This window comes from Bos javanicus, chromosome 10 (assembly GCF_032452875.1).
Source record: "Bos javanicus breed banteng chromosome 10, ARS-OSU_banteng_1.0, whole genome shotgun sequence".
In the NCBI taxonomy this organism is placed as follows: domain Eukaryota; kingdom Metazoa; phylum Chordata; class Mammalia; order Artiodactyla; family Bovidae; genus Bos; species Bos javanicus.
In genome coordinates, this window is record NC_083877.1 from 80,161,171 (window position 1) to 80,186,167 (window position 24,997).

General features: G+C 51.1%; 1 protein-coding gene across 1 annotated transcript; it reads left to right on the forward strand.

Annotated features, from left to right (window-relative positions):
• Window positions 1-42: 42 nt before the first annotated feature.
• LOC133254873 (uncharacterized) lies at window positions 43-23,487 on the forward strand. Its single transcript, XM_061429225.1, has 2 exons — window positions 43-17,790; window positions 19,989-23,487. The coding sequence occupies exon 2, from the start codon at window positions 20,391-20,393 to the stop codon at window positions 21,375-21,377; it is 987 nt and encodes a 328-aa protein (XP_061285209.1). The 5' UTR covers window positions 43-17,790; window positions 19,989-20,390; the 3' UTR covers window positions 21,378-23,487.
• Window positions 23,488-24,997: the final 1,510 nt, after the last annotated feature.

Consider the following 24,997-nt stretch of genomic DNA (forward strand, 5'->3'; position numbering starts at 1 on the left):
GAAAAAAAAGTTGATTGACACTGGAGTTGAATCAGCCATGCGGTCAAACTCGGGGGAAAAAAAAAAAGAAAGAAACTTTCAAAAGGAAGAAGGGGGAGGGGAGACGAGGAAAGAAGGCGAAGAGGGAAAAAAAAAAACCCCACTGCGAGCCGCGCACAACTTTTTTTTTTTCTTAAAGAGGAAAAGTTTCGAGTCCGCTCGCCTGTCTACCCCCGGCTGCCGGCGCCCCTTTCTGGGGCCGCGCGCGGCGCGGGGGGTGGGGAAGGGGCGCCCCCCTTTTGTCAGCCTGCGAGCGCTGCTCTGTGACATCACTCATTCCACACTCTTCGGGGTTCTTGTTGTTGTGTTGTTATTTTTCTTTTTTCTTTTTTTTGGTCGGGCAGGAAGGCGGGCTCGACTTTCTCTTTTTGCAAGCGGGAGCAGAAAGAAGCCCGTCCTAAGCGCCCGGTTTCCATCTTGTGCCGATCTCCCATGAAACTTCTCCAAGTTCCCGCACAACTTCACTCTTCCCGGGATCTCTTCAGCCCTCGGTTCCCCTCCGCAAACCCCACGGGGAGAGGAAACTGGAAATAAGGGGAGCACAGAGCGTTCAAGTCTAGGGTTTTGTTTCTTCAGGGGCGGGGGTGAGGGAGAAGGATTAAGGAGGTTCCCCCCCCCCCCCCCCGCCAAACACACACACACCCTGGAGGACCGGGCCTGGCGAGGGCGAGCACCAAGCGATTTCGCGCGCCGCTCGCGTCTACAGTGGCGCTCGCTGTGCAGCGGGCACTCTCCAAGTCTGGGCCGGGGCGCGGGGTCGGGGGGTGCTCCGCGAAAAAGACCCCCGCCTGGGCGGATTGTTTGTTTTCACAGGCCTGGGAGTGGTATTTATTGCACGCAGCAATCTTTAAATATTTTTCTAAAACAAACCTGAATCCTCACGAACGCCCTTCTGCCCACCCCCAAAAAGAAATCACCCAGCAACGCACAACTTGCCCCGCGCTCTGAACCACGGGCTGCGCCCGAAACTCCCTGAGCAACACGTATACACACCACAGACGCTAGAACCATGAAAAAAAAAAGTTACTTTGGTAAGAATGAAGATACTAAAATGGGGGGAGGCGACACTTACTGTTGCTTCTCCCCCGCCCTCACGGGAATGGAACATATGGCTTGTCACACTGCGCTGTTTTGGCGGGATGGGGGGAGGGGGGCATGGGATCCTCGAAACCGAAAGGCCTCGAGTTGGCAATTACTCTTCTGAAAGCTGGGAAGTATATATTTATTTACTGTTTGTTCGGACACCCCTCTACCCACCCAAATAAAAAGTTGTGAATGTGTCCCCCACAGACCGAGGTGGAAACCGCGGGGCTGCGTTTCTTTCCTGTTTCCCCGCGTGCCCGGCCGCCTCCTCAGCCCTCGCACGTTTCTTCCCAGCACTCGAGGCCGCCGGGTCTGTTATGAAACCCCGTGCGCCGAGTGGCTAAGAGCGGGTTCCATTGCGATGTAATTAGGTCACCCCATTACGAGCACGTTTCTTTGAAAAGGTCCGGGCGGGCGGAGCAGAGCGCTGGAGTCGCACTCTCGCCGCCGCCACCAACACACACATATTTTTACTGCATTTCTTGTCAGCCTCCGAGCAAACCCAGAAACCTTCCAAATCACAACTGTTTTAGGAACCTGTTGGGGTTTTTTTTCATCTTCGCGAAACACACCACCTTTGCTGCAGCCATGAACCAATGTATGTGCAATGTATGGGATCCCCATTCCGGTCTGCTTTTATTTGTCCCCTGTGACTTAAATTAAGGGCCCCCATTTTTAACCTGGCCGCTGCCCCTTTGCTTTTCTTCTTTTGGTGTCTTCTTTTGCCTGTTGCTTCCCTCCCCCTGCTCCCATTTTTCAGCTTTTCTTGAAATCTGGCAAGCGCCAGAAGGGGAAATAACTTCCATCCACCTTAATTTAAATCATTCAAATGTAGGTTTCTTTCTTAAAGGGCTGTTTGCTCCCTCTCGTCCCCGCTTCAAGGAGGGGGTGGGGGGGAGCGGTTTCGTGCAGTTTCTTAGTGATGAGGTAATGAGTTCCAGATTTCAGGACAGAATAGGGTGCGCGTTAAAACCACAAGGTTAGTCTGCGTCCTGATGTGAAGCTATTTCAGTTTTTTATACCCCCACTCTCCCAGCAAGAAAAAAAAAGGCCCATTGGTCTTTAAATCTGGAGGGTTCGCGAAGCTCTGCTCTGGGGGACAGGGGAGGGGCGGAGGAGCGGGGATGGAAAGCCTGGGGGAAGGGGCCCGGAGCGGGCGGGGCCCAGGGCCAGTCCCGACCCGCACCCAGGGTCCCCCTCTCCAGGTGGCGCCTCTTACCGCCCACCCCCCCCGCCTCCAACCCCCGCGACTGCGGGACCCGCCAGAAGCACCATGACGGGGCCTTGGCACCGCGGGCTAGCTAAAAAGTCTTCCACTGCGCCCCCCCAACCCTGCCAAAAGAAGGCCGATTCCTCGAATTTCCTTCGGTTCCCAACTCCTGGAGGGCGCTCCCCTCCCCCGCTCCCAGGGGCGCGGGCTCCGCGGGCGGCGTCCAGCCCGGCCCGCTCGCTCCGGAGTTGTTTACCGGCCCCACCGACCGACCGGGTTTGTTCCAACTCCCAGAGCCTGTCTCTATAATTAAACTCTTTTTTTTAATTGTCGGGTTGCAACGTCATTTCGGGGACTTTCCAAGGGTGAGGGAGCCGGCCTCCTTAACCCTTCGCTGACCTGGCATCCGCGCCGCGGCGGACCGGGGAGCAGCGTCCCGCCGGGTGGAGGAGGGACAGAGCCGGCCTGCGCGCCCCCTCGACCCCGCGCCCCGTACGTGCTCGGCAGGTGCCGGGTGTGGGGGGAACGGCAGCGACCCGGGCCGGAAGCCGGACGGGAGGCGTGCGCGGACCTCCGCCGCCGCCTGCGCTCAGCCCTCGGGTTCCTCGCCCGCGCCCGGCCCAGAGCCGCCGCCCAGTCACCTGCACTACCTTTTCCGACCGGGAGGCGACGGGCCAGGTTTGCCGTCCCGGGCCCGACATCCGGGCCCTCCCCGCTCACACGGAGCCGGTCGCCTAAGCGAGGAGGGGCTAGCCAGGTATTTTCGGCTTGGGGGTTTTAGGTTTTACGAAAAGAGGAAAGTGAAAGTCCTCAGAATTAGGGAAGCGCGACGGACAAACTCCTTCGGCCAGTTTGGGCGCACCTCGCGGCAGGTGAGAGTGTGGGGCGACGGGCTGCTGCGATGTTGTGCTTCTTCCTCAGCTTCAAGTCATTTGCAAAAAAAAAAAAAAAGCCCAAATTCTCAGATCAGACCCCGCGCTTCCCTCGTAACCTCTGCTAGCTGAGACCCTAGGATAACAGCTAGGTTCCTGGATTAGAGAGAGAGGGAGGAAGGGACAAGTGCTGTTGCAAAGTTATCTGATTCAGATTCGCGTGTGGAATGCAGGTTCCCCTGCCTTGGTTCCAGGCCCACTGAATCAATTACTCTGGGATGGGACCAGGAATCTGCATTCTTTGTAAATTTCATGTTAGTGACTCAAACACCAAGGTGTAAGAATCAGTGGTCCAGGGCTTTGAAGTTGGGGCAGTTTGGAATCCAAATTTTGGCTCTGCCACTTCTTAACCTTTTTTCAAGACACTGACCAAAGCCTCTAAAGTAGGGATAACAATTCCGCCTTAAATTGGCAGGTAAAGTGTCTAGTCTCATGCCTAGCTGAACCCTTGTGTATGTCCAGCCACTGTGTGTAAATTAAACCATTCTTGGTGTCTTTCTAAAGCATAAAACAAATTCAGGAAGTATTCACTTTGCAAAGGATTCTTCAATATAGATTCTTCCATAAAATGATCAGCTGACAGCTTCGATCTGGATCACTCTCTGACCTCCCCCCCAACCTCCTGCCCAGGCCCAGGCCTGGACAAAGCAGGCTTGGACACCTGGAAAGGGGCAGAGAGCACTGGCCCCAGAGCCTGGGAAAGAGCAAGGTGAGTCAGGATGAGGTGATCAGGATCTGCTGCCCAACTGAAAAATACCGGGTTGTTGTCACAGGTATTTCTCAAAACTAGATCACTCGGCCCTGTTGATATCCAATAAAAGCCAGACTCTTCTTTCTCTCAATATCCTCAAGCAACCTCAGTGCTTAGTGGCCACAGCTCAGCTGCCAGTATCCTATGAACCAGGCAGAGGCTTCAAGAGAGGGCACTTGAGGGTCTGCTGTAAATGCAACTCTGCACAGTGTTGGGAACCTTTGGGGTACAGCTCAGGGAGCCCACCACCTCCTGGTAGGACTGGGAATCCAACCCCAGGGCTACCACAGCCTTGGGGAGACTCATTGCCTGGCAGCGGGATATCTAAACCTACTTCTTGAGTCAATTGTTTTAACACTTTTCCTGCAGAAATGTCCCATCATTCCATTAAGTTCCCAGGCTAACCCACAGCTATATAACCCCTCCTTCCTTGCCTGGGTCACCTGCCTAGAGACACAGGGTTAGCCCATGAGTTTTGAGCCACCTAGACTTTGATAGGAAGCCCAACTCTGCCAGCTGGTTACCAGTTGGACAACCTCGAGCAGGTCCCTTCACCTCTGGGGTGGTCAGGAAGGTGTAGCCCTTTCCCGACAGTGCTAACCCCTGAGAGCCATTTCCCCTTCAGCCACTCCAAGCTGCTAACAGTTGCTGATGGTTGCTGCATACCCCTCCCTGGGGCTTCCTTTTGCTGGGATTTCAGGCAGCTCCCCAGCAGACAAAATACCTCTTTCTTAGTGGTGCCGTTGTAGCCTGCAGCATTTTATGGAAATTACCTGTTTATTCCCCTCTAGGCTGAACTCCTAAGGGCCAGGACTTCTCTATTACTGGCAATTCGTGAATAGATCCTGCGTAGGTGGTCAGTAAATGTTTTCAGTTTGCACCCGACCCTTGCTGTTGAGCCCATTCAGACTCTTTGGTCACCATGAATCTAGCAGCAGGAGTAGAAGAAGGAAGGGGAAGAGGTTCCAGGGGTGGCAGGAAGGGAGGGAGGGCCTGGGCTTTGCAGGAAGAGGGGATGACAGCCTTAACACTGGAATGTTCAGAAAGCCAGCGCTGGTAACTCAGGGAGGCTGGGCTTCCGCAGTTTACCCAGGGCATATTCTGTGCAGCTGTTAAGAGGCAACAGGGTTCAATGGAATGAGCACTGATCCAGGAGTAAGGCATTCTGGAGCTACTCTGCCTCCGTTTCAGGGGGTCATTTCTCTAGTCTGGGCTAAGTCTTCTGAGATAGAGATGGAGAGTGGGGACTAGGCTGTGGTACCCAAACATCACTCTGAGCACAATCATCTGGGAAGCTTTTAAAATAATGCTGGGCGTCAGGCCCCACCCCACCTCCAAAGATTCTGCTTCAGTTGGTGTGGGGTGAAGGCCAGTATTTGTATTTTCTAAGCTCCCTAGACGATTCTATTGTGAAGCCAGAAATACTGAATTTGGTTGTTTTAGAATGGTGGTTCTCAACCAGGGTTGATACACCTGCAGTGAATATTTGGCAATGTCTAGAGAAGTTTTTTGGCTGTCACAACTGGAGGAGGGAAGGTCAGTGCTACCGGAATCTGGTAGGTTGAGACCAAGGATGCTACTGAATGTCCTGCAATGCACAGGCCAACCCCTGGCCACGTGCCCCGCCCCCGCCCCCCCCCCAACAAAAAATTATCTGACCCAAAATGTCAATAGTACCAACATTGAGAAATCCTATTTGAGAGGTCCTTTCCAACTCTAAGATTCCTGTGTGCTCCCCAAATCCTCTCCTTGGGGCACCCATAGTAATTTTTTTTCAAAACCTAGATCTGATCTTGTGTTTTGTGTGTGTTAGTTGCTCAGTCCTGTCCGACTCTGTGAGACCCCATGGACTGTGGCCAGTCAGGCTCCTTTGTCCATGGGATTTCCCAGACAAGAATACTAGAGTGGGTAGCCATTCCCTTCTTCAGGATCTTGTATTATACAATTGCCTCAAACCCTTCACTACCCATCCCTTGTAGAGTAAAAACCAAACCCATAATCTAGCATAATCAGACTCTTTTACTGCTCAGTTCTTGGCTTTCATGCTGCTGCCCCTCCCCACCACCATCTCTCCCACCCCTCCAAGGCGCTCCCTGTGCTCTAGTCTGTCTCAGATGAAAATGAGCCATCCTTCCTCCTGCCCCAGGGCCTTGACACGTTCAATTTCTTCTATCTGAATTGACCTTCCTTTGACCCAAGTAAATTCTCAATCATTCTTTAGAACCCAGCTCAAGCATCACTTCCTCAACCATTCTTGGCACCCTCTCCCCTCATCAAGGCAATGTGTCTGTCTTCTCTCTTCTTTCTTCAAGGAATATTCGTTTCCTCCAAAGTTGTTTCAATTTGTATTTGTACATTCCTGTAACTTAACTATTTAATTTAAAATATAGCAAAATTGACCTTTATTCAGTATACAATTCTATGGATTTTAACGTGTGAGTATATTTATGTAGCTACCACTTCAATTGGGAAACAGAACAGTTCCATTATCCCCCCAAAACTCACATGCTCTCCCTTTGTGGTCAGATGTGCTGTGCTAAGTCGCTTCGGTTGTGTCTAACTGCCACCCTATGGACTGTAGCCTACCAGGCTCCTCTGTCCATGGGATCCTCTAGGCAAGAATACTGGAGTGGGTTGCCTGCCCTCCTCTTTGTGGTCAGACCCTCCCCCATCCCTTCCTCTGGCAAGCACTGATCTGCTGTCTATAGTGTCATTTCGTCTTTTCTAGAATGCCATATAACTGGAATCATACAGTCAATATGATTTCACAGAGCATATTGCCTTTGAGACTTATCCATGTTGTTGCATGTATCAGTAGTTCATTCCTTTTAAATGAAGAATGGTATTTCACTGGGTCTACCACCATTGGTTTATTCACCTGTTAAAAGTCACTGGATTATTTCCAGTTTGGGGCCATTGTAAATAGAGCTGCAGTAAACACTGTGTATAGATTTTTGTGTGAACATAAGTTCTTATTTCTTGAGGGTAAATAAGTAGGAGTGGGGATTACTGGATCACATAGTAACTGTATGTTAAAGTTTAAAAAAAAAAGGGCAAACCTTATTTGAGAGTGAGTATACCATTTTGCTAGAGAAGGAAATGGCAACCCACTCCAATATTCTTGCCTGGAAAATCCCATGGACAAAGGAGCCTGGAAGGCTACAGTCCATGGGGTCACAAAGAGTCGGACACGACTGAGCAACTTCACTTTCTTTCACTATACCGTTATGCACCTCCCACAGCAATATATGAGTTTCCAGGTGGCTCAGTGGTAAAGAATCTGCCTGCCAGTTCAGGAGACGCAAGAGATGTGGGTTTGATCCCTGTGTCAGGAAGATCCACTGGAGTAGGAAATGGCAACCCACTCCAGTATTCTTGCCTGGAAAATTCCATGGATAGAGAAGCCTGGGGGGGCTACTGTCCTTAGCAGCACTCACAATTGTCAGTATTTTTTATTTTAATCACTCTAACAGTTGTGTAGTGGTATCTTATTGTGGTTTTAATTTGCATTTCTCCAACAGGTAATGATTTTAAACATTTCATATGCTTATTTGCCACCTGTATGCCCTCTTTGATGAAACGTCTGTTCAACTCTTTCACCTGTTTTTAATCGGGTTTGTTTTCTTACTGTTGAGTTTTGAGAGTTCTTTAGATATTCTGAATATAGGCTTTGTCAAATAAGTGATTTGCAAATATTTTCTGCAGTCTGTATCTTACCTTTTCATTCTCTGAACAAAGTATCTTTCACAGAGCAAAAGTTTTAAATTTTGATGGTGTCTAACTTATCAGTTTTATGAATCATGCTTTTTGGTGACCCGTCTAAGGACTCTTTAGCTAGCCTTAGGTCATTAAATTTTCTATTTTATTCTAATAATTTTATAGTTGTATGTTTTACACTGAGATCCATTTGGTGTTAATTTTTATGTAAAATAGATTTAGGTTGAGGTTAATTTTTTTTTTTTTTGCCTCTGGATGTCTAATCAGGACATTCTTTATTGAAAAGAGTATCATTTTTGTATTATGATTGTATATTTTTTTGTATACAAAAAATCATTTTGTATTTATATTTTGTAATGTATTGAATTTTTCTACTGAATTGCTTTTTAGTCTGTTCTATTGATCTGTGTGTTTCATTCCTTTGCCAATTCCACAGCCTTGATTATTGTAACTTTGTGTCTGTGTTCAGTCCTGTTTAACTCTTTATGACCCCCTGGACTGTAGCTCACCAGGCTCCTCTGTCCATGGAATTTTTCAGGCAAGAATACTGGAGAGGGTTGCCATTTCCTACACCAGGGAATCCTCCTGACCCAGGAATCAAACCCACCTTTCTTGCATCTTCTGCATTGGCAAGCAGATTCTTTACCACTGTGCCACCTGGAAAGCCCAGTAGTAAGTCTTAAAATCAGGTTGTATAATTCCTCCAACTTTATTCTTAATTTTCCAAATTGTTTTAGCTGTTCTAGTTCTTTTGCTGCCTGTTCATATAAATTTCAGATTCAACTTGTCTGTAACTACAAAAGAAAAAAAATTCTACTGGGATATTATATTGGAATTGTATTAAGTCTATAGGTCAATTTCAGGAAGAATTATATCTGCTTTACTAATATGTCTTTTAATTCATGAACATGATATGTCTATTTATTTAGGTCTTCTTCAATATCTTTAATCAGTGTTTTGTAGTTTTTAACACAAGATCTTATGTATATTTTGTTAGATTTATATCTAATATTTCCCTTTTGGGGGGGGAACTATAGTTGACCCTTGAACAGTGCAAGAGTTGGGGGCACCAACCTTTCTCACAGGCAAAATTCCATGTAGAACTTATAGTTGGCCCTCAAGAATATGTGCAGTTTCTCACATCCACAGTTCTGCATCTGCGGATTTAACCAACCTTGTATCATGTAGTACTGTTGCATTTACTTTTGAAAAAAATAAGTGGACTTGTGCAGTTCAAACCAGTGTTGTTCAGGGGCCAACTATATTATAATTTTTTTCTTAATTTGTTTTTAATTTCTCATTACTATTTTATAGAAATACAGTTGACTTTTGTATATTGATCTTGCATCCTATGACCTTGCGAAAGTCATTTTAGTTTTTTTTTTTTTTTTCAATTAATTTTATTGGCTGTGCTGGGTCTTCATTGCTTTGTGTGGGCTTTCTCTAGTTGCAGCAAATGCAGGCTACTCTTCCTTTCGGTGCGTAGGCTTCTTAGCGCAGTGGCTTCTCTTGTTGCGGAGCACACGCTCTAGGGGTAAACAGGCTTCAGTAGTTGTAGGACATGGGCTCAGTCATTGCAGCACACGGTCCAAGTTGCTCTGAGGGTAAGTGGGGTCTTCCCGGACCAGGGATCGAACCCATCCCCTGCATTGGCAGGCAGATTCTTCTCCACTCTACCACCAGGGAAGTCCTCCTTTAGTTTTAAGACGGTTTTTTGGTGAATTCCTTGAGTTTTGTTTTGGATTTTTTTTTAAATATAGAAAATTATGTTGTCTTTGAATGGAAATAGTTTGACTTCTTCCTTTCCAATTATATGCATTATATCTCTTTTTTTTGTGCTATTGCCCTGTCTAGGACTTGCGCTATGGTATTGAATAGGTGTGGTGAGACTGGACATGCTCATCTTGACCCCATTCTTAAGAGAAGGTGTTTAATCTTTCACTATTAAGTACGATATTAGTTGCCAGGCTTTTGTAGTCATCTTACTTTCTGACATCTCTCTTCCCACCAGCATGTTTGCTCCATAAGTAGGCTCTTTCTGCTCTCCACTCAACTGCCAGTACCTGGCCCAGTGCCTAGCACACAGTAGGTCTCAAATAAGTAATTCTCTACTTTGGTAACTTAGCCAGCCATAACTATTGTCCTGTGACAGACAACAGAGGGACTTGGCTGAACACACACAGACATAGCGAAGAATAACGTTACAGTAAATATCCCAACAGATCCAACCAGGCAGTGGCCCCATAGAGTTAACTATTTTAAGCTGTACAGCATCCGTAGATTGGCTTTCTAGCAAGCCATACTATGTCAGAGTATTTATCTATGAGGAATAGATGACTGCAGTAAAATAATTATTTTAGATCGAGCACATTCCATTTTCAAAGGAAATTTTAAACAAAAAGCTCTCAGCTCTGAAAAACAGGGGCTTTCAGGGGAAAGAGTCCCACTGCTCTGAAATCTTAGGCCCTCAGACGGGTGGGGTTGTTTCGCTAAATTTATTTCAGCCGCTTATAGAAACAGAAGGGGGAAGAGGGGGGCGGCCGCTTGCACACCAGCCCTGGCTCTGGAGTATTAATATCTGCCGGGTCAGACTTTTATTTGGGTTTTGTTGTACCTTTGGGGGGTGGGAAGGCAGGCAGCAACAGGAATATCTCCCAGCTGCGCGGCTCTGAGCTGTGGTTTCCTACTTTCCCACCCGGTGCCCAGCCCACCCCTCCCCTGCCTCACCTTGGGATGGCCTGCTGCCTGCTGGGTACCAAGCGCTGGGCCAGGCCTCTTACCTTTTGACAGGAGCTTTCCTCTCAGGCCCAGGAGGAGTCTGAGCTCGGAGAGAAAGACAGACCAAATCTACCTCTTTGCTTTCTGGCACAAGTATGAGTGTAGGAGGAGCCTGGGGCCTCTGTCTCTGGCCCCCATCAGGAACCCCTACCCATTCACACACCCGCCTTCCCAGTGGCTCGACCCCTTGGTGAGATCCAGGCCTTTTTATCCCCGTCTTCTTTCTCCTCAGGCTCCCTCAGCACATATGCTTCTTCGTACCTGATACCTGAACAGTCTCTTCTGTCACACACACCACCTCCCCGCCATACATAGAAAAAGGAGTTAGATGACACCATGCTGTTGCTTTTTAAAGCCTGTTGTTGCACTGCGTTTAGAATGCTCTATGGGGAACAGGTTAATTACCTCCCACAAGTGTGGGGAAAGCAAGGTGCAGGAGGGAGGCTGCAGCAGGTGACCTGCCCTCGCTGTCGGCGAGAGACAAGTGTCCTCTGGCTGGCCCCTGGAGACTCCCCAGGACCTGAGAAAGCGCCAGAGGAAGACAGGGCACTGTGTCTGGGAGCTCACTGCCACGCGGCCATGGCTGTCTGAGGGCAGGAACAAGAAACACACACACGGAAGCTAAAAAATCTGCTGGCTTAAGGCTTGAATAATTACATGAGACCATGGGGAAGTACCTCGCACAGCACCCGGCCCGTGGGAACCCAACAAATGGCAGCTTGATTCTCTGGCAGACTCCTGCTTCCTAGGTCACCAAGGAAGATAAGGGAAGAGGCATCTGTCCCCTCCACTCCCCAGCCCCCAAGTATTATTGGTGGGAAGTAAGGTGGCCTGGGGCAGGAGATGGGGAGAAGCCCCAGTATGAAGATCCTCCAGCACTAAGCCGGGGAATCTGCTTCAGGGGGAGGATCAAGGGTATAGCACAGACTTGCAAACTGTAAAGTGCTTGTAAGTACACTTAAGTTCCTGTTTTGTCCTAGCACCAGCCAGCTTGCTTCAGCATTGCTCTCCAGCCCTCTCCAGCACACCCAGCCCAGAGAGGGGCAGATCCCACCCTGGGGAGCTGTTTCTTGGAGAAGCAGGACCCACGACCCCAGCCAGAGCAGGGATCAGACAGCTCTTGGAGGGTCGCCACGGAGGCAGCCGGCAGAGGAAAGCATGGACCTTTGCCACAGCCTGTGACTTTTTAACAGTTGAGTTTCTCCCGCCAACTGCACCCTCCACCCCAGAGGGGGCCCACAAGGCCCCCAAACCAGGGCCTGCCCTTGTCTGACCAAAGGCAACCAGATCTGCTGCAGCTGTTCAGTAAGAGAACAAGCTCTCCCAGAAACCAGGGAAGCAGCTGGAGAAAGATTCCTGCCAGCCCGGGGGTGTAAATATTTATACAACGTGGTGCGTGGGAAGGGGGAAAGCAGAGGGAGGTGGCAGGAACGAGGCGGCACTGACACCGCAGGTTGCATGAGCGTGTGCTTTGGGCTCAGGTGGGAAGGGCAAGAGGCTGCCAGATCCTAACCCCACCCAAATTCCTGCATCAAAGAGGCCGGGGCCTCCCCCAGAGTGGAAGGGAGAACTTGGAAGAAAATTCATCATCTGTCGCCTCACCAACCCTCCTGTCTAGGTTGACCCTCTGTGCCGGGGAGGAGGGAGGCTCTGCCTTGAACCAGAGATGAACCAAGTCCATGGGGCCCAGGAGTCAGGGCCTTGGGGTGGGGGGGGTTGGTGGGCGGCTCTTGGGACTCATGGTTCCAGGGTCTTGAGGGATGCTGCTGCTGCTGCTAAGTCGCTTCAGTCGTGTCTGACTCCGTGCGACCCCATAGACGGCAGCCCACCAGGCTCCCCCGTCCCTGGGATTCTCCAGGCAAGAACACTGGAGTGGGTTGCCATTTCCTTCTCCAATGCATGAAAGTGAAAAGTGAAAGTGAAGTCTCTCAGTCCTGTCCAACTCTTCCAGACCCCATGGACTGCAGCCTACCAGGCTCTAGCTAGACCCAAGAGTTGGACTCTAGGACTAGAGGCTTAGAAAACATAAGCAAATGAGAAGAAGCAAAATATAAAACAAGTGAACATTTCTCTCAAGCTTCCATATGATCAACTGTCTTTCCTAAAGTGGCAGCGAACCTTGTGCACTGATAAGGGAGGAGGATAGATGGGACCCGGCAAGTGAGCAGGGGGAGGAGAAGGCAAGGGGCCCTGACGGCACTTCCAGGGAAGCAAGTGGCCGCCATCGCCACAGGGCCTCAGGGTAGGCAGCGCACCAGAGCACCTGGTGCTCTCGGGCCCCTTTACCCCAGGGTGCAACCCAGCTGCCGCGGTGCCCCAGGCAGAACACTGATGCGTCTGCCCCCCGCCGAGGACTCAGCCAGCACCCAGCAGCACTGATGGCCCAGGGTGGGACGCCAGCCTGGGCCGGGGAAGACAGCCAGATGGACTCCAGTTGACTCGCCTCAGACAGCTGGGGAGCAGGGGCCGGCCACTCCTCACCGTCCCCCCCCACCCCCAACTCCAGACAAGGAGGGGTGCGGCTGTGACTTCTAGGATTTCTCTGCCACCTCACCCATCGAGAAGTGCCACCTGCTTCTCTTGGTACCAGACTGGACCCTCAGGGCCTCCCGCAGATGGGCTCTGTGTGGCTCCCAGTGGCCAAGAGCCTTTAAAGACACCTCACAGTGATCAGCCTCTTCTTGCATTCTTCCTGGGCTCTCAAAACGCCTACTGGCCGGGGTGGGGGGTGGGAAGGAAGGACTCTCCACCAGAGAACTGCCTCAGTTTCCCCGCAGGCAGCTCCAGATGCTCAGGCCAGCTTTGGCCAGGGACCCAGGGTCACAGGATACCTAGACTCCCCCTGAGAGGCAGCCCCCACGCAGCAGGTCCTCCCACCCACAGCACAGAGCCTTGCAAGTGATACATTCCCCTCCGGGGCACCTCCCCCGAGCCTCAGCCTTTCTGGGTGGAACCTGATGAGTCTTCCACCTGTCCACCGAGAAGGGCTGATTCCATCGCTGCCCTGTGAGATGGGGCCCCGGCCCACACACCATGGAGGAAACACCATCTGCCCCCAACCTTCAGCCGGGGGCTGGCAGGCGACGTCCAGCCTCACAGGGGGAGAGCAGCAGAGGCCCAGCCCCTCTCCAGAAGGAAGCCCTTCTTCCAAGGACACCCGAGCTGGGGGAGAATCTTCAGACTCCCAGGTCCTCTTCTGCCACCGTGGCCCTGCCTGCCGGCTGTGGCCTCCTCCTTGCCAGCATGTCTTAAACAGATGAACAAGAATAAAAGCCTGTGTGGCCCAAGGAAAGCTTTGGGGGAAAGAACTGAAGCTGAAGGAAGCGAAACAAGAACATCAACAACAACAAAACTGTAAAAAATGGGAGAGGAGGGAAATTCAGGAAACAGACAAAATAAACCATCCGGGAATCCAGATGCAGAACAAGGAAGGCCAAAAGAAAAGAAAAATTATGTGAAGGCAGAGTGGGGTGGGAAGGGGAATTGAGAATGAAAAAGAAGGGGGTGGGGTGGGGGAGATGTGAATATTCTGAAGAAAGAGAAGAATGTGAGAGCAAACACCACCAGAAAAACAAAAAACACAGACCCAGGAGAGAAAAAGAAGCAGCAGTGGATTTAAAACAACTGTTTTGACCCTCAACCAACCACACTCAGTTATGTTCTTAGCCTTAATGTTTCTTATGGATTACAGACTCTTCCAAACACTGAACAAGGACAGTCCTAGAAAAGCAAGCTTTCCTTCTTGCCCATGTTTTTCCTACAGTTCTCCCAACTCACTCCCACTGGTGGTCTCTTGCAGAGTGAGGGCTGATCTTCCTGGAGCAGGGCTGAAAGCCAGTCTAGTTCACTGCAAATTTTGGAGGCTTCCACTGTGGTGCCTCCACAGTGGAAGGAGGACTCAAAGGAGAATCTGAGCAGAAGCATATGATGGAGCTGGGTTATAGCTTTGCATTTTCCAGGCACCTACCTCTCTGTACACCGGGGCAAACCCAACCCACCAGCACACGATTCCTAGAAGAGCAGGAGTTCATGGAAGATTGGCATACCGAACTGAGGCCAAAGCTGGAGGAGCCCCAGCAAACGCAACTTTTGGAAACAATGTAGATGATTTGATTCCTCTCTAGACATTCCCAAGGAGACCTAATGATAACCCCAGCTTCCTCATTGCCATGGTGGGCAGACAGCTTCTGGAAGTTCAGCCTCACTGCCTAGTGTCCATAAACCCCACGAACACGTCCAGCAAACACTGCGTCCTCTCCTTTTGAGTTTGGCCTCGTGATTCAGCTTTCGGTTGCTTCTCTTTCTCCTGTGAGTCCGCCAGTGCACCTCTGCTCTGTGTCTGCTTTGGTTGTTCCATGTCCCTTAATTAATCAAACCCACCTCTGCCCACTCTTCCATTTCTCTAGAGCAGCAGGAGTTGGGAAAAAGCTTAAGCAAACTAAAGCAAAATCAAGAGTGTGACTGAATTTAGTTTAGTGCCCAGCTTTCATGCCCAGGCTGTCCGAGGTGCGTGAGACAGGCTTGCAGTGGATTGGGACTGAGCCTCACCAGGCCACCTAAAACGGCTCCTGCAAAGTTCAGCCAAGGCAAAGCCACACAGGCTGAACTCTGATTGCCTGGGGTAAAGGACACTGTGCCTGCACTAGCCCTTCTCCCTCCAAGATTTCTTAAGTATTCGACCCTGATTCTGTATGTTCCAAAAGTCCCATTTTTCAGACTATCAAACACTGAGAGATGTGACAAAATGTACAGAAAGGATAATGTCTAGGTTGTAGGCTTACTCAACCTAGCTTCTTCCCATCCCTCCTAACCTTCACACCTGTCACAGTCCTGTAATCCATGACTCAAACTATTATTTAACCATGAAAAAGACAAACCAGGAAATTAGAAGCTGAATGACCTAAAATGTTTTCCATTCAACTGAGCTAATCTCCTAATAAGGGCGTGTGTAATAATAAGTCATGCTATATCTGTTCTGGAAGACGTGAACATTGCAAGGAAAAGTGCATGGTGACTGCAGATCCCAACTTGTCAAGATTTGTCCTCAGAAAGGTAAGAGCCTTGTCCTAGGCCAAGTTGCCTAGAAGTCTGCTAAACGAGGCTTAACGTTTGAGAACCAGTGTTGCGATGGAGAGCGCTCAACATTCAGAGGGACCGTGTTCAAATCCTGGCACAGCCACTTCCTCGGCCAGCAAGGCACTTACCTGCCCTCCCTTAGTCTTATCGGCTGTGAAATGGCAGTGACAGCAATACCCATCTTTGGCACTGCCGTGAGGACAGATGAGCAAAGCGCTTGGCATGAAACCACCATGAAACCACCCTGTCAACTGTTGCTGTATGTTAAGCAGCAAATTGGCAAAACCAAGACGGCTGGAGGCCCCACAAAGTGGGGTTCCACGGAGTCACTGGAAAATAGTCAAGTATCTGGAGCGAGAGAGAGAAGAGGGTTCCCTAGGAGGCCCCGGCAGCTGGCGGGTGGAGCACCGCATGGAAAGCCAAGGACAGCCACTCAGAGTGTGGGTGGGAGGACATAGGGGCTGCTCTCCAGTCCCCCCACATTAGCTCAACGCGCCACATCCCCACCCTCCCTGTGTTCATCTTTAACTGAAGCTCACACTGGCCTGGCCCCCACTTACGTGCACAGCCCTGGCCAAGCAGAGGGCAGTAGTGGGAACAAGCTTTAGAAATGATCGCTGGCCTCAGAGAATTAATAACTGGGCGTTTCTGCCCAGATTCAGAAATCTATCCTTTTAGGAGCCATTGTCAGGATATGACCCGATGCTGAGAAATACATGTTTCTTTTTTTTTTTTCTTTAAGTAGAAAGGCAAAAAGTTTAAAAATGTTCTAGAAAGGTGAAGAGCAGATGAATCTTGCTAATATTTAGGCAGTTATTATTAATTTTTAAATGAAGTAAGAACAACGTAAGTGTAATGAGTTTTTTTAAGAGATATGTACTGAAGTACTAAAAGATGAAGTGATATGACCTGATGCATTGGACTTATCTAAAAACTATATGGGTGTGGAGAGGTGGATGCTGACACACATGGACGGACTTGGCCAGGACTTGGCGATGGTGCTGGTGGGCACATGGGCGTTCAGCATACCATCTGCTCCTTTATGTCTGAAATTTTGCATAATGTTTTAAGTTCATAAAAGCTGAGGAAAATGTGCAATGAGGGATTCTCATCTTACTGGTTCTTGCAACACGATATTTACTTCCTAAGGACATGTGCTCTTGGACAAGAGATAAGGCTGTGGGGAGGCCTGCCAGGAGCTGGGAAGGGCTGGAGAACAGACAGGGAGACCACCACCCGGGGATGAGGAAAGTGCCCCAAACATGCTGAAGACAGAGTGCTGTCCTGCCTCTCAAGGACCTCTGAGCCTGGAGAAGAAAATATTCATTATTGTCCCTGTGCACTCCTTTTGAACTCAGTGAAAATTATTTTTTAGCAGACAGCCATGATAGAGTGGACAAGTATTCCGACCTCACTTTCTTCAACTGGAAAGTGGGAAGAATCACACGTACCCCACTTCCCAGGGTGTGGGGTAAATGAGATGAATGGTCCTAAAGTGCCCTGGCACTGATAAAGACTGGGTCTGATTGAGGGGGTTTTGGCAGATGTTGACCTTCAGCCTGTCAGGACCACGGGGGCCATCCCATCGTGGGCACTCTCATATGTAGGTGCTCCACTTAAACATATAGGTTAAATGTGAGTCAAGGCACACATTCTGTGAGACCACTGGGGGCCAGGCGTCCTGCCGAGTGTCGGCCCCCTTGGGTGTCACACAGGAGCCACTGCTGGCCTCCTCCCTCCCCAGAGGAGCCACCCCTGCCGTGCACCCCTGAGAAGAACAGGAATGGAGCCCCCAGAGTTTTCTCTCTAGATGAAGAATGAGTTAGAAAATGAAAAATAGGGCACTACCCATTCTGGGCTGTGGCTTTGAATGGAGAAATGCATCCTAAGAAAACAGATCTTTGGCAGATCAGCTCACTCTCAAAGAGGGGGACAAGGGCTGCACAGACAGACACCTGCTCTGTGCTCAGTGGCGCCCCCACAGGGAGCTTCTGGAGCTCTAAGCAGGCATGATGGCCTCCAGACACCAGGGGGCAGCCTAACACACCCTCCAGGGGTGGAGGGACCCGCCAAAGGTGACCTGGCAACAGACACTTCCAAGACAAATCTAAGTAGCCCGGGCATGCAGAGGAGGAAATCCCAGGGAGGCAAGATGGCCCACACCGCCAGCTCTTGAGTCTTTGCCATTTGCCCCCAGGCAACTGGTGAGTAGCTTCCTGCAAGACAAGCTTTAGCCAGAAGAGAGTGTTGGTGAGGGACCCACAGGCTACAGAACTGGCAGGGACATGGCATGCAATAAAAGCAGAAGGTAGGCTGGGGGCTGAGAGAGCAGCCACGCCAAGTCTTTGGATTCTTGCTCTAGAACCTCCTGCCGAGCAGATGAAAGGTCTGTCCCATCCCAACCTGCTCCACATCCTCCCCTTCCGCTGTCCATGGGACCCCCCGCATGTTCCGTGCCTTCATCCCAATAAGGAAGCAGAAAGGAGACCCCAGGAAGGTCTGAATGTTTTCCAAAACTCCTTGGAGTTTGAGATCTTTGAAACGCATTCATGGGATTACTCTCAGAAAGCCCCCTGGCTCCAGAGAAGAGAGCAGCCTCTGTTTGAGCCCTTCAGAGCTTCAGTGCCTGGGTTCAAATCCTGCCTCTGCTGTTTACCAGCTCTGTAACAGAGGGCAAGGTACTTAGCCTCTGCGCCTTAGTCTCCCGCTCTGTAAAAAGAGTAACAGTGACTCTCTTGGGTCATTGCCTACAACAATGGCTGGCTGCAACAAGGGAAGGCATTTGAAGAAAGCCTGAAGTTTTCATAGAAAATAACTCAGAGACACGCACAGCACTGCTCTCTGCACAAGCCAGAAGTCCCAAAGGTCTGTGCTTCTTCCTAGCAGGATGCATTCACAGAGACCACCAAGCTGTGGAGGCACAGGCCCTGAGTCCGCAGCAGGAGTGGGTTTAGTGTCTTCCCAAGAGAGGGAAGCTCCAGAGGGAGCTTCTGGAGCTCTGAGCACCTGAGCTCAGTGCAGCCAGCTTACCCAGTGCAGCCCGCCTGTGCCCACTTTGGGTTTTGTGCAGGACAAGCAGAATACATCACTCACATTGAAGCTGGGCTTGTTAAACTCATCAGCCAGAGGCTGAAAGGCAGGCTGGCAGCCCTCTGGAGGACGGGCCCACGTGGGCAAGCCTGGGGAGAGCCAGCCTTGCGGAGGCCAGGCCTGCACAGAGGGTGTGAGGAACCTACCAGCCTCAGAGCAGGGTTGGGCTTCCTTGGGATGGAGACGAAAGAGTTAAGTCGACTCTGGGCTCCAGAGGGCGGCTCTACAGCTATAAACAGTGAGCCAAGGGAGGGAGGGAGCTGACACAGGATGTGGCCAGGGCCTGAGCTGTCTGATTATTAACTTCACTTTTATTTGGAGGGGGATTCGATTCTCTGTTTTACTTCCCATCAAGGAAGTGAAAGCCCAGGTCTCGGAGGGGCCTGGTTTCAAATTGTTTTGTCACAGCTCATTTATTTTTCCTCTTAAATAAATAAACAAAACCACCTCTTTGTTTTCCCCTGAATGAATGTTCAGCAAATTATCTGTGGGTGAGGCATGAAAGGGGTTTTCTGGAGTCTTTCGTGGGGGCACTTGGGCTTTTTCTTTTAAAAGGAAAAAAGCGAAGATTCTTCCTTTAGCTTTGACCTTCTCCAAGACTGTCAAGGCACTTTCTTTTCTGTCTCATCTTGAGATGGCAGCCTGAAATCACAGCCTCAAGCCCAATCAGACACACAGACTTTCCTTTGCTGGTCCTTGGGGCCAGCCTTCACATGTCACAGGCTCCAACCCCAAGGCCACACAGAGGAAGCAGCAAGAACACTTGGAGCTCAGTGGTTAGTTAGTCCTCTTGGTCAGCTAGGACCCATGGGGTTTTTTTTCCTATGGCACTTTGGTGTTTCCACTAAAAATAACAAAGCAATTAAACACAAAAGGATTCCATCACAGGGCTTAATAAAACCCATTACATGTTCCTTCGCTCAAGGTTCAAAATATTTGGAAAATTCGTTTACAACACCAAAACCATTCAATAATCTCTTGACTCTTGGAATAACCCTTTCCTGTATGACCTACATATGGGAGGGGCCAAGTGGGGTGCAAAGACCACCGTCACACAGTCCCTACCCTCCTGGTGCCCACAGTTCAGAGAGGAGAGAGGAAAACAGGAGCTCCTACAGCAGAGGCCAGTGGAACCACAGGTGGGCAGGGAGGGAAAAGACAGGCTCTGCTGGAAATGAGGGGGGAAATGGAGGATAGTTTCCTGATGGAGCTTATATTTAAGCTGGATCTTGAACCGATGCTATTAACAAGAAAGGATATGCGAAGAGCTGAAAAGTACTCAAATGACAGACAATATCAATCTGTGAACCAGGTCAGATACAAGACCATGGGACTGGTGGAGGCTGGAGGGCCTATGGTTCCTCAAATGGCATTCAGAAAGGCGGCTAAAGTCCTCACGGTGGAGAGGAGCTCAAAGGAGCAAGCCACTTCAATTCCGCTTCAGCTGCGAGTCCCTGGCTTGGCTTGGAGACGGGCCTGCGTGTGAAGAAGCTGCTGTTTATGCTGTGAGATACACTTGTCTGGGGCGGGGGCGCGGACAGACGCTGGGCTAGTCCCAGACACCTGAAGACGACCACCACCGGGAGCGACCACCACCGGGAGCAACGTTTGGTGCCTGTTCGCTGCCTCTAGCTTTCTGATCCTGGAATAAGGGGCAAAGAAGGAAGGAGTGACTTTAACAAACCCAATTCACTTACAAAGGCTCGGGCTCCTGATGCTATATAGAATATGGGATGGGGTTTCCAAAGACCACCACCACCCCGGGGGGAGTTGCCAGGATCTAAGGTTTTCTTCTAGGTCTTGGAAATTCCTGCTCCGTCCCCCGTGGCATCGCAGCTTCCAACCCTCAAGGTGCCCTCGCCGCCGCGCTGGGCCGGGCGCCGCGGCCACGACGGGGTTAAGGCGCCGCCAAGATGGCCGCCTTGTTTTGCACTTCCGAGGGGGTCACGCGGGAGGCTGCCCTTTGCCTCCGGGGAGGCAGTCAAGGTCCCGCCGCCCTCCCCGGGCGGGCGCTCTGCCCTCAGCGGCCGGACGGCGCCTCCTCCCCTGCGCGTCCCGCACTTTCGGGGCCGCTGAACTTTCCAGGCCCCAAGCGAGCCAAACTCTCAACCTTCCAGGCAGCAGGCCTGGCCTTGGATGGGGCGAGGCAGGGAGGGCCCCCCACCCACCCTCGGCGATACCCGGGCCGGGGGTGCGCTCCAGCCGGGCCCCTTCGGCCTTTGAGAACGTCTGGAGGCCCTGTGAGCCGAGACCACAGCCTGGGCCGCGATTCCTACTTCTTGTCTCTTGCCTGAAGCCGCCCCTGCAGTCTCCCGGAAGGCCTCCGAAGGCTGCTCCCGCCTGCAACCGGGCAGGGGCGCGATGCACGTGGTCGCACTGCCCTCCAGTGGCCGGTGTGCCGAACAGCACGGCGGGCCGGGGCAGGGGTCCGGGTGATGAGCCAGTGTCCCGTACACTCAGCCGGCCGGCCCGCCTTAGAAAAGGGCTCCCCCTTGCTGCTTTTGAAGACGTGGCCTTGCTCATCCCCAGTGCCTTTTATAGGCGGCCCTTTGCCGCGGTGGCCACTAATCCAACAACAGGGCATTTGCTTCCGCCAGTGGTTCTTGAACTCTTGTGTGCCCCCTTCTGGGTGCCCAGTTGCTTCAAACCCAGATTGCTAGACCCTACACCCAAAGTCAGGGAATCTGCATTTCCTTGCTAACAAGTTCCCAGGAGCCGCTCCTGGGGAGACATTTATAGAACCACTGGCCCAGGGGCTCCTCCTGTCCTGAGGATCCTGTTATTCACTCATTGGGTATGTGATACGCCCTGCTGGGCGCTGAAGACCAGAAGTGACCGTCACCAAGTTCCCACCTCACCAGGCCCCCTATAACAGAAAAGACAGATTCATTTAAATAGATAATCTCATAAATAAATACGGTTCCATTTGAAAAAGTGTTCAAATTCCTCTGAAGGAAAAGAATAAGCTGCTCAAAGAACTTGTATGCATGGAAAACTATTTCAGAGTTGGGATGAGGAGGCTGTTGTTCCCTCTCTGAGGAAGCTCTAAGTTGAGGCCGACAGGAGGAGAGAAGAGATGTCAGAGAGGTGGGAGAGGGTCTGAGGCAGCAGATAGAGCAGGCGAGAAGCTGTAGACAGTGAAAGGAGATGCAGAGACTGGAAGGATGGAACTGGGTGGTAGAAGGGGAGGGGATGTAGAGGGTCAGAGACCCCAGGTCTATGCATCTGGTACCCAAAGAGCCCACTTCAAAAGGGGCAACATGCAGAGAAAGCTGAACAATTAGCCACCCTCCTCAGGGCCCAGGAATCGTGTCCCACCAGAGGAAACCTCAGCCAAGTGCCCTTGGCCCATGAACTTGCTGCTCCCTGAACCAGATTGCTGCGGGCTTCTCTCCCAAACCTGAAGGAGAGCCACATTTGATGGATCCAGGTGAGCAGTGGTAGGAAGACGTGCTGTACCATCTACCCATCTGCACACTGGGCGTTTCATCTCCTCCCTACTGTGGGTACAGGATACAGCCATTTCTCCAATGAGCATTTTTAATTATCTATGTGTCTGCTCTGGAGTCACTACAGTGACACGTGAGGTGTGCCACAAGGGGCATGGCCTGCCCGCTGGACTGTCCTGCAGGGCAGGGAGATGGAGGACCCCATCCCTGATCCCAGTCTCAGTTCCTAGCTAGCTGCCTGAACCCACATCCCACCCACATATCCCTGGGGCAGCTCCTGGAGGGGAAGGGGGGCAGGGAACAAGATGGCAAAGGGAGTCTGAGAACTCTACTGTGGGGACGTTGTGTGTGTGCACGCTCAGTCACTCATTCATGTCTGAGTCTTTGTGACCCCTTGGACTGTAACCCTCTAGGCTCCTTTGTCCATGGGATTCTCCAGGCAAGAATACTGGAGTGGGTTGCCATTTCCTTCTCCAGGGCATCTTCCCAACCCAGGGATCAAACCCACATATCTTGTGTCTCCTGCATTTGCAGGTGGATTCTTTACCACTGCACCATTTACTTGGTATCAATGCCAGTTTGATGGCAGGGGTGAGGTGACCTCCAGCCACTCCACTGCCTCTATTCCTCAAGCTTAATCTCTAGGTATCTTCTCATTAGGACTGTCACCTTGCACAGTCACTACCCTCTCCAGTTTTCTCATCGGAAAAATGGGGGTGGAGATGAGTTGTATTAGATGATCTCCAAGGTGTTTTGATCCAGGCCTAGCCTATCAGCCCACGGCTGGAGGGATGGATGAAGAGAAGGTTTCTGCTCAGTGACACTGCAGCTATGCAAAGTCAGGCCTTGGTGCTAATCACCTCCAGGTTGCGGGGAAGGAGAGAAGAGCATCTGGAAATCTGTTGCAGCTTCAGAGTCAAACCAGTCCAGTTCAAATACTGGCTCGGCTCCTGACTCGCTGTGTGATCTCCAGCAAGTGGCTCAACCTCTCTGAGCCTCAGCTTCCTCACTTGAGAAATGAGTATAACATAGGACCTTACCTCATCAGGTTGTTCTGCAGATGCACAGTGATAGCTAACCACTTATCAAGCACTTATTCCATGTGAGATGGCACACTAAGGGCTTCTTAGGAATGACATGAGGTCACGCACGTAGTCCTGGATCGCTGCCGGCGAGGAGTGACGTTTGATAATGAGAGCCCCAGTTGTTATCATTTCACAATCGCCCCCTGGTGCTTTGCACAGGCGGGTGCGTTCAGTAGACAGGAGGGGCTTAGCAAGCCCTCGGCACACAGGAAGCACTCAATAAAAGATGGCCTTTATTATTAAGACAGAAGGGACCCTTGTGAAGAGTTGCTGCAGCAAGGAGAAGTGGGGGAGGGTGGGCTGAGAGCAAGGCGCACCCGCTTCTCCCCAGGCGGGCCAGGCCCCGGGCTGCCTGGTTAGCCATTGCCCGGGCTGCGACGTCAGCTCTTACTCACCCTTCCCAGAGAGCTGCTAATTAGCCTCCTCGCAGCCAGGAGCTCCCCAGATGAAAGGTGCCTAATACACATGCAAGGTGTGACCCCCATATTTATAACCAAGGTTCCCTTGGGTGAGGAAGGCCCGGAGGCAGGGAGACAGGCCAGATCAGGGCCTCACCTTCTTTATGACAGAGGTTCTCAGGGAAGGGAGCTGCGCTGGGGTGGTTGCGAGCCTGAGAAAAAGGCTTCAGGGCAGTGGGTGTGGGACACCCAGGTCCTGGGAGTGGGAGGAGCTGGGTGGTTGAGGGGGAGGAACGCTCCAGGCCTCAGGCTGCATCTCGGACCAGGAGCTCAAGGTGGGGATGGTGGTAGCCCTGACCTCACAGCACTTAGGACAGTAGGCCTGCCACCCTCTGGCCTTTGCTCCTTCCGTAGACATTGATTAAGCACCTACTCTGTGCACCTACTTCATGGCAAATAGATGGGGAAACAGTGGAAACAGTGGCTGACTTTATTTTTCTGGGCTCCAAAATCACTACAGATGGTGACTGCAGCCATGAAATTAAAAGACGCTTACTCTTTGGAAGGAAAGTTATGACCAACCTAGATAGCATATTCAAAAGCAGAGACATTCCTTTGCCAACAAAGGTTCGTCTAGTCAAGGCTATGGTTTTTCCTGTGATCACATATGAATATGAGAGTTGGACTGTGAAGAAGGCTGAGCGCTAAAGAATTGATGCTTTTGAACTGTGGTGTTGGAGAAGACTCTTGAGAGTCCCTTGGACTGCAAGGAGATCCAACCAGTCCATCCTAAAGGAGATCAGTCCTGGGTGTTTATTGGAGGGACTGATGCTGAAGCTGAAACTCCAATACTTTGGCCACCTCATTCGAAGAGCTGACTCATTGGAAAAGACCCTGATGCTGAGAGGGATTGGGGGCAAGAGGAAAAGGGAACGACAGAGGATGAGATGGTTGGATGGCATCACCGACTCGATGGACATGGGTTTGGGTGGACTCCGGGAGTTGGTGATGGACAGGGAGGCCTGGTGTGCTGTGGTCCATGGGGTCCCAGAGAGTCGGACACGACTGAGCGACTGAACTGAACTCTGTGTCAGGCACTGGGTGTGCTGGGAATACCGACGTGGACATGCCAGATCAAGCAGACCTCCCCACCGTGGACTCACATTCTGTGTGGAAGACAGACAAGAAACACAAGCACCGAGTGATCCCTGATACTCTCCCTGACAGTGGCCCGCACTGTGAACAAGACAGGACTGAGGTGCAGGGATACGACAGAGGTGATGCGTCAAACGCAGCAGTCACACACACTTGCCAAGGCAGGTCTGGGCAGATTAAGAAATGGACGGAGGGTGAAGGACCAGCCCAAAGCTGCCCAGCAAATCCAAGGCT